Below are 11,599 nucleotides of genomic sequence, written 5' to 3' on the forward strand. Positions count from 1 at the left end.
GAACATTAAAAAGGAAGTATCTCTATTATTACATCTCGGAGGGTCCACAACATGAACCATAATAAACCGGGTCTACCTGAAGATTAAGGAATTGCTTATATATATGTATGTATCTATACATCAATACAAAATACAAAATACAAAATACAGACTATCCTAGCAGAAATGTGATGGGAATTGGGTACTACAGCCTAGAGAGAGATTCAAAGACATCAAAAATCAAAGATCTGCAAAGACATCAAAAATCAAAGATCTGCGACTTGGGTATGCGAATCTTATCCATCCACCAATACAGAGAGCCAGTGTACAATGTCGAGGGAAATCGAGATGGAACTTAACAATGAAAGCCATGACAAACCGACAAAATAATGATGAGAATCAAAGCAATGACAATACCGAGAACGATCAGTTTTATCTTCATATTCTGAAACCACATCTTCCTCCTCATTTTCGTTCCCTGTGTCCTGAAATCCTGAGCCTGAAATATAAAAGAATCCAATTCATCAACTTGGAATGAAAATAGCCTTAAAACAAGGTGGCAATGCATCTTCAGGTTATTTATAAACTTTGGATTTAAATCAGTTGCTTTTCTTTATTGATTATCAAGATAGTGTATTTGAAGAAGACAAATCGACAAATGCGATCAAAGCCTACACTCTGAGGTTGCTTCTGATCAAGCGACATGAATTTTACACAATCAACATAAAAATGTAAGAAAATTTTATTCAACCAACCTGTGAGCGGAGATTCTCTGTTTTATCCACTAACAACTCGATTTTCTCACCACGATCGAGAACCTGCCAAACAGATGGAAAAATAGTTGTTTCATGATTAAAATGTCATCCAAAAGGCCCCTTTTAAAGTTCAGTTCCACAAAAATTCCTCAGTAGATTTCAAGGTATCCTAATTATTCAGACACAAGCAAGCATACATAACCTGGGGTGACAAACCACCAAATCGAGCATTTAACTAATTCAAATGCACGCACATATAGGGACGTGTGCGTGATATGGGGAGATGAAACAGTTCATTATTTTCATCCCCACCCACCAAAAACGAATAGAAACAAACAGGTCAAAAAAAGAAAGGAAAAAAAGTTTGAATTAACAAAGGACATGAACAGCATTTTAAATTATTGAAAACAATCCTTCACTCTAACAAAATCAACAAAATATTATTACGGCTCTTTACCTTCTCAATGTTTTCCATCATAACACCCTTGACTTCAGAAACCTGAGCCTTCACCATAGCAAGCTTGCTGATCTCTTCAGGATGATCCACACAATATTGCATATGCTCCTTTAATTTTGATCTACAAAAATTAATTTGCCAATTGGTTCTAAAAATTGTATCAGAACACATCAGTTATCAATGCTTTCCATCTCAAAGTCGTTACATTGGTTTATGTTTCTTATCTTCTTCCCTAACTTCTTCTTCGTCAGTTTAAAAAAAATATATTTCTAAATATGTATTTAAGAACAGGAAATTAGAAAGAGTACCCAAATTCTTTGTTCAGACTGTTGGCGACAGCAGTTGCAGCTTTCCCGCCACCGTATCGCTTGTTGAAGTCTTCCTTGACGCGCTCAAGAAAAGCAATAGGAACTTGTCTACCAGCAGCTTCAACAGCAACTACACAATAAGCTGCAGAAAATGGAACAGAAAGTTAGATTTAAATAAAATCATGAGGGAACTTAATGGTCGGAATCGATCATAAGTGTATCATAGATAGCAGAAAATAGTCTCTTAGTTACAGAAAATTATAAGGAGCTTCTGCAATCCACCAACAGCTAACCAAATTTATAATACAAGCAATTGCAACTGAGCAAATAAAACAATGCCAAGTTCTTCACATTGATGCCTCCATTTCTAATTCAGTATTTTTGCTCAGCTTAGATCAGCCTGGATTCGAAACAGTGCATTTTCCCTCCAGTTGCGTGAGATTTATTGATTCCATATCACTTAGGTGATCTCGTGCTCCTTTCTTTTTGAGGTAACCAAAAACACGAATTCTTTCTCTCTCTCTCTCTCTCTTTTTTCATTAAAAAAGGAAATAACTCCGATCGTTTTAGCCGCCTTTTAGTGTTTATAAACAAACCTCAATTCTCGTTGAACTATAAAATATCCACCGATCAAGAAAAGCAAAATGTCCGAATCTGATGTGATTCAAGATGTACCATGAACTATAATACACTAACACACTAATGACCAAACCTTCAGAAGATTAAAAAAACGATGGATCTGTAACAGTGACGAAATGACATTGAAAACGAAGAGAAGAATCTCGTAAAGGAAAGCTAAACAAACGAATAAATCATAAGGAGATCTGGATCAAAACAAACTGTAGCATTAATTCAGATAAATGAAACGTACTAAATCCGTTCTCGACGAGATAATTGAAGGTGTGGCCATCGCAGTTGTAGGTAAACTTATTATTCGAAGCAGGGAGCTTCTGGAGGCATTGAGAGGCGATGCTAGTGAAATTTCCGGTGAACTCTGTATACTCAGCGAGAATCACCGTTCCTCTAGCCACAAAGCTGTAGATCAACGACTGTTGCCCCATTTCCAAAAGCACCCTAACTCAACAACAATCACAGATCGAGATTTAAGAAGATCGATGCAATGCCAAAGAAACAAAAACAAAACAAAAATACAAACAAACACAGAGTGAACTTCAGAACAATGGAGAAGATCAAACCAGATCGGAGAAGAAGGCTGAAAAATCCTTACCAATACTAGCTACTTCCAAACTTTTCTTCGAGTGCGCGCGTATATAGAGCGAGACGGAAATTTCGGGGTTCAAAATATCGGAAGCGAAAGAGGAGGTTCCTCAACACTTACCTTTACCTTTAAATATAGTTGGGAACTGCAAGGGAGCATTACGAACGTCGGTTGAGACTTGGGGGACTAAGACATAAATATATTTAAATAAAAATAATAAATCCGAAATTAAACGCTCCCCCCGGTTCTTTTTGAATTTCGAATCTCTTTTTCCTGCTTAAATCATCCAACTCAATTATTGCCTATTTAGTTCACTCTTGAATAAGCACGATGTTTGAGTTCGGGTCTCCTTCCAAAACTTACGTATTTATATTCTATTTCATTTTTTGATAACGGGTATTTTTATTTTTATTTTCACAATATTAGTTCACAATCGATCTACTCTTGCACCAATTTTTTTTCGTGGGCTTCTTTGAGGCACACATATAGGTGGGTCATGTACCTCGAGGCCCATACCAATGAGGAGTGGTGGTGAAATTAATTAGTGCGTGAGTCTCATAGCTAAGAGTGATCCTGAGGTTAAGAATTCGAGTTTCTCTTACTCAAATTGTTTTTTTATTGGCTTTTTTGAGAAGATAGATCAGTGTATACTTAAGGCCTATATAAGAAGCGTGTAGGTCTCATAGCTTTGTAGAGTGATTATAAGGTCGAGAGTTCGAGCCTCTCTCACCCTAATTATTTTTTCATCAGTTTCTTTAAGGTTCAAGTAGGTCAACGAGTACCACAAGGCTTATATTAGAAGGGGGTGGTGGCGTAGTTGGCTAGCATGTATGTCTCATAGCTTTGTAGAGTGATCCTGAGGTCGAGAGTTTGAGCCTCTCTCACCCCAATTATTTTTTCATCGGTTTCTTTAAGGTTCAAGTAGGTCAGCGAGTACCACAAGACTTATATTAGAAGGGGGTGGTGGCGTAGTTGGCTAGCATGTATGTCTCATAGCTTTGTAGAGTGATCCTGAGGCCGAGAGTTTGAGCCTCTCTCACCCCAATTATTTTTTCATCGGTTTCTTTAAGGTTCCAATAGGGGTGCATCCTAAGGTTGAGAATTCGAACCTCTCTAACCCTATTTCTTTTTTCATGGGATTCTTTAAGGCCCAAGTAGACCAGCGGGTACCTCAAGGCCTATACCAAGAGGAGGGGGTGGTGGTGTAATTGGCTAGTGCACAGGTCTCATAACTTGTAGAGTGATTCTTAGATTGAGCGTTTGAGCCTCTCTCACCCCAATTCTTTTTTCATGAGCTTCTTTGATACCCATGTACATCAACGTGTACCTCAAGGTCTATACCAACAGAAGGTGGTGGTGCAGTTGGCTAGCCCGTAGGTCTCATAGCTTGTAGAGTAATCCTGAGGTCAAGAGTTTGAGTCTCTCCCACTCTAATTCTTTTTTCACAGGCTTCTTTGAGCAGTTCGAGACTCTCACACCCCAATTCTTTTTTCATGGACTTCAATCAACTTATACCTCAAGGTCTATACTAAGAGAGGTGGTGACGGCATAGGCGCAGTTGGCTACCCAAGGGTGTAGTTTGAGCCTCTCTTTTACTTCAAATATTTTTCCATGGGCTTCTTTCAAGCCCACATATAGATGGCCCATATACCTCAAGGCCCACGACAACACTTCCGAGATCATTGGTCGATATTTTTTAAAATTATTATTTTTCTTTATTTAACCACGATAATATCTTCAAGAATACTCTTTCAAAAAGCTTTGTAAAGTCATAAAAAAATTATATAAGCACGTAATTAATCACTAGTTTAACGAGTAATTCTAATGATTACAATATCAACCTATAAAAAGGTATTTAACATATTTTTTTTAAAAAAAAATCACATATGTTTGGAATTTATTTGACAAAAAAATTAAAAATTAATTTTGACAGTTTAAATAAATAAATAAATAAAAACAAAATTTCATATTAAATATATAATTTAAACGGATCAATTCTTCCATTCTCCCGAATAGCATCTCAATTACAATAACACGTACTTAATTAATCATGTTTAGGCCTAATCTCAATTCCTTCAACAATTAACCCACTCTTGGTTATAAAGTCATGGAACTCTTTCAAATGGCAAACTATTGAGCCATCATCTCCTAATTCATTGAAGATTTCACCCATTTCAATCTCCATCCACCCGTCCGCTCTTTCTTCAAAAGCCACATGGGATCCTTCACGAGGCTCCAAAATTGCCGTCTTCCCTTCCTCAACCTCCGCCCCTTCCAAATAAACTCGTAATAAAACTGGTCTCTCACGGAATCCACGACGCTGGTAACGATCTTCTACGAGCTTGAACACAAGGTACGCTGCGTAGTTGGTTTGGGGACTTAAATTTCTAGCCTCTATGCTCCCTTTGATCTCAAGCCACCATACCCTTTGCAACTCAGCCACTTCACAGAACCTATGCTTAAAGATTTTAAATTCGCCAAACCAACGTGAAACTATAATGTAATTACCTCGTAATAACTACTAAATATAAGCTCGAGTTACTTTCATCGTCTTTCTGTCGTACATCCTAATGTACAATCGACTACAATGTGACAATCTATTCGAGTAATTTATCTTAAATGTAGAACCCTAGATTTTATCGTTTTTCTATCAAACATCCTATTGTGCTAATTGATCGGGTATAGTATGGTAACCTACTCGAACAATTTATTTCAAATGTAAAACCTTAGATTTAACAAATGAATAAGAATTCAAGTTATTTTCATCGTTTTCCTATCATATATTTTACAGTGTCACAATCTACTTAAATAATTTATCTAAAATGTACGTATTATCTATAAAAAAAAATGAAAATTAATATTTTGAAAGTACACAAAAATAATTAAAATATATAAATGAAAATAAAGAAAATATTAAATGTAATAAAGAAAATGAAAAATGGGCACCTTGATATAGGGTTGGAATTCCAAGTCCAATATTGTGATGAATTTCCCCAAATTATCCCTAGATCTCTTGCTCCTATCAAATAGCATTTCTTGCCGCTGTCTTTCTCCAACGCAAAACTCTGATTCAAATTATTTGCAAACAAAATAAGTTTTAAATAGAGAAAAAAAAAAAACTCAAAATAATATTTATAAACTCAATTTTAAAAAATTTAAAAATAATTATTAGAGTTTAAATTAATCAAATTTGATTTAAAACTTTTAATTTTGTATTTTTAAAATTTTAAAAAGTTAGATAAATAGATTTAATATATATTTTTAATTAATTAAAAATTAATTAATATTGAAAATTGAGAGTCTGAATCAAAATTGAATGAATTTTAAGTAATTAAAATTTAGTTGAATTACCGAATTTCCAGAGCCGATGAGAAGCGGACGATCGCAGAGATGGAAGTAGAGAGCCTTTTTGGACAAGGAATTCAGAAACGACGTCGTAGATGGGGACGAAGCCTGAGAAATAATCTGCCGGTAATCGGACGGCAGAAAAGTGGTCCACAGAGCTTCGGAATCGGCGGCGGATCTGAAAGCCAGCGAGACGGCGGCGGATCTACAGGCGTCCTTCGGCGAGGTGAAGGCCAGAATGGAAGAGATACACTCCACCGGTAGCTGGTTGATGGCCATTTCCGATTTGGCTTGTTCTTTTTTTTCTCTCTTTTTTCTTTAGTTTCTCTTCTGAAAAATCAACCTCGGAGTAAACGCAATATATATAATTATAATATATACATTCTCCGGCATGACGTGGCTATGACCATTTCAATATTTATTTATTTAATTCCAACCATTTTACGAGTGGGAAAATTGAATGAAGGATAATTAAATTATTCAAACTTAAATGTGAATGATTCAAATTCATCTACCGACCGCTTGTGTAGTAGCGATAAATACGAGAATATTTAATTCTACAATCTCATTGTTTCATTTTGTATTCACAATAACTCAGGATTTAATCTCATAGAGTTGATAAGTGTTTCGCTTGTAAATTTAATTGGTTGATGATGATACAGAATCGAATTAAAGTAGGTCATCCAAGTAGGTCAGCGTGTACCTTAAGGCCTATATTAACAAGGGGTGGTGGCGCAGTTGGCTAGCGTGTAGGTCTCATAGATTAGTGATCCTGAGCTCGATAGTTCGAGCATCTCTCACACCAATTATTTTTTTCATCAGTTTTTTTGAGGTCCAAGTAGGTCAGCGTGTACATACATGCATATATCAGTAGGGGGTGGTGGTGCAGTTGGCTAGTGCGTAGGTCTCATAGCTTTGTAGAGTAATCTTGAGGTCGAGAGTTCGAGCCTCTCTCACCTCAATTATATTTTTCAGCACCTTCTTTGATGTCCAAGAAGGTCAACGTAGAGCCTCTCTCACCCCAATTATATTTTTCATCAGTTTCTTTGATGTCCAAGTAGGTCAACGTGTACCTCAAGGCCTATATCGGGCTAGCGCGTATGTCTCATAGCCTTGTAGAGTGATCCTGAGATCAAAAGTTCGATCCTCTCTAACCCCAATTATTTTTTTCATCAATTTCTTTGATGTCCAAGTAGGTCAATGTGTACCTCAAGGCCTACATCAGCAGGGGGTGGTGGCGCAGTTGGCTAGCGCGTAGGTCTCATAGCTTTGTAGAGTAATCATGAGGTCGAGAGTTCGAGCCTCTCTCACCCCAATTATTTTTTTCATCAGTTTCTTTGATGTCCAAGTAGGTCAACGTGTACCTCAAGGCCTACATTAGCATGGGGTGGTGGCGCAGTTGGCTAGCGCGTAGGTCTCATAGCTTTGTAGAGTAATCCTGAGGCCGAGAGTTCGAGCCTCTCTCACCCCCACCTTCTTTGATGTCCAAGAAGGTCAACGTGTACCTTAAGGCCTATATAGCAGGGAATGGTGCGCGGTCCCATAGCTTTTTAGAGTGATCTTAAGTTCGAGCCTCTCTCACCCCAATTATTTTTTTCATAAGTTTCTTTGATGTCCAAGTAGGTCAACGTGTACATCAAGGCCTATATCGGCATAGGGTGGTGGTGCAGTTGGGTAGCGCGTATGTCTCATAGCTTTGTAGAGTGGTCCTGAGATCAAAAGTTCGATCCTCTCTAATCCCAATTATTTTTTTCATCAGTTTCTTTGATGTCCAAGTAGGTTCACCCCAATTATATTTATCATCAGTTTCTTTGATGTCCAAGAAGGTCAACGTGTACCTCAAGGCCTATATTGGAATGGAGTGGTGGTGAAGTTGGCTAGCGCGTATATCTCATAGCCTTGTAGAGTGATCCTGAGATCAAAAGTTCGATCCTCTCTAACCCCAATTATTTTTTTCGTCAATTTCTTTGATGTCCAAGTAGGTCAACGTGTACCTCAAGGCCTATATTGGCACGGGGTGGTGGTGAAGTTGGCTAGCGCGTATATCTCATAGCCTTGTAGAGTGATCCTGAGATCAAAAGTTCGATCCTCTCTAACCCCAATTATTTTTTTCGTCAATTTCTTTGATGTCCAAGTAGGTCAACGTGTACCTCAAGGCCTACATTAGCAGGGGGTGGTGGCGCAGTTGGCTAGCGCGTAGGTCTCATAGCTTTGTAGAGTAATCCTGAGGTCGAGAGTTCGAGCCTCTCTCACCCCAATTATATTTTTCATCAGTTTCTTTGATGTCCAAGTAGGTCAACGTGTACCTCAAGGCCTATATTGGCACGGGGTGGTGGTGAAGTTGGCTAGCGCGTATATCTCATAGCCTTGTAGAGTGATCCTGAGATCAAAAGTTCGATCCTCTCTAACCCCAATTATTTTTTTCGTCAATTTCTTTGATGTCCAAGTAGGTCAACGTGTACCTCAAGGCCTACATCAACAGGGGGTGGTGGCGCAGTTGGCTAGCGCGTAGGTCTCATAGCTTTGTAAAGTAATCCTGAGGTCGAGAGTTCGAGTCTCTCTCACCCCAATTATATTTTTCATCAGTTTCTTTGATGTCCAAGTAGGTCAACGTGTACCTCAAGGCCTATATTGGCATGGGGTGGAGGTGAAGTTGGCTAGCGCGTATGTCTCATAGCCTTGTAGAGTGATCCTGAGATCAAAAGTTCGATCCTCTCTAACCCCAATTATTTTTTTCATCACTTTCTTTGATGTCCAAGTAGGTCAACGTGTACCTCAAGGCCTACATCAGCAGGGGGTGGTGGCGCAGTTGGCTAGCGCGTAGGTCTCATAGCTTTGTAAAGTAATCCTGAGGTCGAGAGTTCGAGCCTCTCTCACCCCAATTATATTTTTCATCAGTTTCTTTGATGTCCAAGTAGGTCAACGTGTACCTCAAGGCCTATATCGGCACGGGGTGGTGGTGCAGTTGGGTAGCGCGTATGTCTCATAGCTTTGTAGAGTGATCCTAAGATCAAAAGTTCGATCCTCTCTAACCCCAATTATTTTTTTCATCACTTTCTTTGATGTCCAAGTAGGTCAACGTGTACCTCAAGGCCTACATCAACAGGGGGTAGTGGCGCAGTTGGCTAGCGCGTAGGTCTCATAGCTTTGTAGAGTAATCCTGAGGTCGAGAGTTTGAGCCTCTCTCACCCCAATTATATTTTTCATCAGTTTCTTTGATGTCCAAGTAGGTCAACGTGTATCTCAAGACCTATATCGGCATGAGGTGGTGGTGAAGTTTCCTAGCGCGTATGTCTCATAGCCTTGTAGAGTGATCCTGAGATCAAAAGTTCGATCCTCTCTAACCCCAATTATTTTTTTCATCAGTTTCTTTGATGTCCAAGTAGGTCAACATGTACCTCAAGGCCTACATCAGCAGGGGGTGGTGGCGCAGTTGGCTAGCGCGTAGGTCTCATAGCTTTGTAGAGTAATCTTGAGGTCGAGAGTTCGAGCCTCTCTCACCCCAATTATATTTTTCATCAGTTTCTTTGATGTCCAAGTAGGTCAACGTGTACCTCAAGGCCTATATCGGCACGGGGTGGTGGTGCAGTTGGGTATCGCGTATGTCTCATAGCCTTGTAGAGTGATCCTGAGATCAAAAGTTCGATCCTCTCTAACCCCAATTATTTTTTTCATCAGTTTCTTTGATGTCCAAGTAGGTCAACATGTACCTCAAGGCCTACATCAGCAGGGGGTGGTGGCGCAGTTGGCTAGCGCGTAGGTCTCATAGCTTTGTAGAGTAATCTTGAGGTCGAGAGTTCGAGCCTCTCTCACCCCAATTATATTTTTCATCAGTTTCTTTGATGTCCAAGTAGGTCAACGTGTACCTCAAGGCCTATATCGGCACGGGGTGGTGGTGCAGTTGGGTATCGCGTATGTCTCATAGCTTTTTAGAGTGATCCTAATATCAAAAGTTCGATCCTCTCTAACCCCAATTATTTTTTTCATCACTTTCTTTGATGTCCAAGTAGGTCAACGTATACCTCAAGGCCTATATCAGCAAGGGTGGTGGAGCAGTTGTTCGAGCCTCTCTCAGCCTAATTATTTTTTTCATCAGTTTCTTTGATGTCCATGTAGGTCATCGTGTACCTCAAGGCCTATATTAGTAGGGGGTGGTGGTGCAGTTGGCTAGCGTGAAGGTCTCATAGCTTTGTAGAGTGATCTTGAGGTCAAGAGTTTGAGTCTCTCTCACCCCAATCATTTTTTACATCAGTTTCTTTGATGTTAAAGTCGAACTCTCGATCTCAAGATCGATAGTGTCGATAAGGTATTAGCCCCTTACTCACCTCTTCAACATCTAGAAAAAGACCCTATTAGTTAAGCTCTTTCGTAAAAGCACCATTGGTCGGTGGTTCCTCTCTTTTTCTCTTTCCCCTCGAACACAAAATCGATTTCGCCATCAGCTCGACTAAGAGTTCCTAATCGAAAAAGTAAACTGAACGTCAACTTGATGATGCAAAGGAGAGGGTTCCGAAGGAATATCTTCTTGCCAAAGGAGAGGGGAACCGAGTGCCGAAAAAAACCGGTTTAGGTAAATATCTAATGCGCTCCCCCAATTATTTTTTTCATCAGTTTCTTTGATGTCTAAGTAGGTCAACGTGTACCTCAAGGCCTGTATCAGCACGGGGTGGTGGCGTAGTTGGCTAGCGTGTAGGTCTCATAGCTTTGTAAAGTGATCCTGAGGTTGAGAGTTCGAGCCTCTCTCACCCCAATTATTTTTTTCATCACTTTCTTTGATGTCCAAGTAGGTCAACATGTACCTCAAAGCTTATATTAGTACAATGTGGTGGTGTAGTTGGCTAATGCGTATGTCTCATAACTTTGTAGAGTGATCCTAAGGTCGAGAGTTCGAGCCTCTCTCATCCCAAATATTTGTTTCATAAGTTTCTCTGATGTCCAAGTAGGTCAACGTGTACCTCAAGGCCTATATCGGCACAGGGTGGTGGCGCAGTTGGCTAGCGCGTAGGTCTCATAGCTTTGTAGAGTGATCCTGAGGTTGAGAGTTCGAGCCTCTCTCACCCCAATTATTTTTTTCATCAGTTTCTTTGATGTCCAAGTAGGTCAACGTGTACCTCAAGGCCTATATCAGTAGGGTGGTGGAGTAGTTAGCTAATGCGTAGGTCTCATATCTTTATAGAGTGATCCTAAGTTCGAGCCTCTCTCAACCTAATTATTTTTTTCATCAGCTTCTTTGAGGTTCAAGTAGGTCAGCGTGTACCTCAAGGCCTATATCAGTAGTGGGTGATAGCGTAGTTGGCTAGTGTATAGGTCTCATAGCTTTGTAGAGTGATCCTAAGGTCGAGAGTTTGAGTCTCTCTCACCCCAATTATTTTTTACATCAGTTTCTTTGATGTCCAAGTAGGTCAACGTGTACCTCAAGACCTATATCAGCAGCAACAGGGGGTTGTGGCGCAATTGACTAGCGCGTAGGTCTCATAGCTTTGTAGTCAGAGAGTCAATTATTTTTTTCATTAGTTTCTTTGATGTCCAAGTAGCA

At 39.6% G+C, this 11,599-nt stretch overlaps 2 protein-coding genes, 1 long non-coding RNA gene and 7 other non-coding genes across 10 annotated transcripts; 8 read left to right on the plus strand and 2 right to left on the minus strand.

The window, feature by feature from the left end:
* Positions 1–5: 5 nt before the first annotated feature.
* Positions 6–2,888, minus strand: LOC111479779 (putative vesicle-associated membrane protein 726). The gene is made up of 6 exons (XM_023124636.1): positions 2,728–2,888; positions 2,371–2,573; positions 1,500–1,641; positions 1,192–1,312; positions 735–797; positions 6–478 (listed from the first exon to the last, which is right to left on the minus strand). The coding sequence occupies exons 2-6, from the start codon at positions 2,558–2,560 to the stop codon at positions 335–337; spliced, it is 660 nt and encodes a 219-aa protein (XP_022980404.1). The 5' UTR covers positions 2,561–2,573; positions 2,728–2,888; the 3' UTR covers positions 6–334.
* LOC111479842 lies at positions 748–5,082 on the plus strand. The gene is made up of 3 exons (XR_002717711.1): positions 748–819; positions 1,733–1,738; positions 5,072–5,082. It is a non-coding gene; the product is annotated as an uncharacterized LOC111479842 (long non-coding RNA).
* LOC111479760 (putative F-box protein PP2-B12) lies at positions 4,673–6,375 on the minus strand. The gene is made up of 3 exons (XM_023124605.1): positions 6,070–6,375; positions 5,665–5,783; positions 4,673–5,171 (listed from the first exon to the last, which is right to left on the minus strand). The coding sequence occupies exons 1-3, from the start codon at positions 6,340–6,342 to the stop codon at positions 4,763–4,765; spliced, it is 801 nt and encodes a 266-aa protein (XP_022980373.1). The 5' UTR covers positions 6,343–6,375; the 3' UTR covers positions 4,673–4,762.
* A 916-nt stretch (positions 6,376–7,291) lies between these two features.
* On the plus strand, positions 7,292–7,378 carry TRNAM-CAU. Its single transcript is given in 2 exon segments — positions 7,292–7,329; positions 7,343–7,378. It is a non-coding gene; the product is annotated as a tRNA-Met (tRNA).
* Positions 7,379–8,233: 855 nt separating this feature from the next.
* Positions 8,234–8,320, plus strand: TRNAM-CAU. The gene is given in 2 exon segments: positions 8,234–8,271; positions 8,285–8,320. It is a non-coding gene; the product is annotated as a tRNA-Met (tRNA).
* Positions 8,321–8,545: 225 nt separating this feature from the next.
* Positions 8,546–8,632, plus strand: TRNAM-CAU. Its single transcript is given in 2 exon segments — positions 8,546–8,583; positions 8,597–8,632. It is a non-coding gene; the product is annotated as a tRNA-Met (tRNA).
* Positions 8,633–8,857: 225 nt separating this feature from the next.
* On the plus strand, positions 8,858–8,944 carry TRNAM-CAU. Its single transcript is given in 2 exon segments — positions 8,858–8,895; positions 8,909–8,944. It is a non-coding gene; the product is annotated as a tRNA-Met (tRNA).
* Positions 8,945–9,481: 537 nt separating this feature from the next.
* TRNAM-CAU lies at positions 9,482–9,568 on the plus strand. The gene is given in 2 exon segments: positions 9,482–9,519; positions 9,533–9,568. It is a non-coding gene; the product is annotated as a tRNA-Met (tRNA).
* A 225-nt stretch (positions 9,569–9,793) lies between these two features.
* TRNAM-CAU lies at positions 9,794–9,880 on the plus strand. The gene is given in 2 exon segments: positions 9,794–9,831; positions 9,845–9,880. It is a non-coding gene; the product is annotated as a tRNA-Met (tRNA).
* Positions 9,881–10,726: 846 nt separating this feature from the next.
* TRNAM-CAU lies at positions 10,727–10,813 on the plus strand. The gene is given in 2 exon segments: positions 10,727–10,764; positions 10,778–10,813. It is a non-coding gene; the product is annotated as a tRNA-Met (tRNA).
* Positions 10,814–11,599: the final 786 nt, after the last annotated feature.

Source organism: Cucurbita maxima, unplaced genomic scaffold, assembly GCF_002738345.1.
Source record: "Cucurbita maxima cultivar Rimu unplaced genomic scaffold, Cmax_1.0 Cma_Scf00005, whole genome shotgun sequence".
NCBI classification, from domain to species: Eukaryota; Viridiplantae; Streptophyta; class Magnoliopsida; order Cucurbitales; family Cucurbitaceae; genus Cucurbita; species Cucurbita maxima.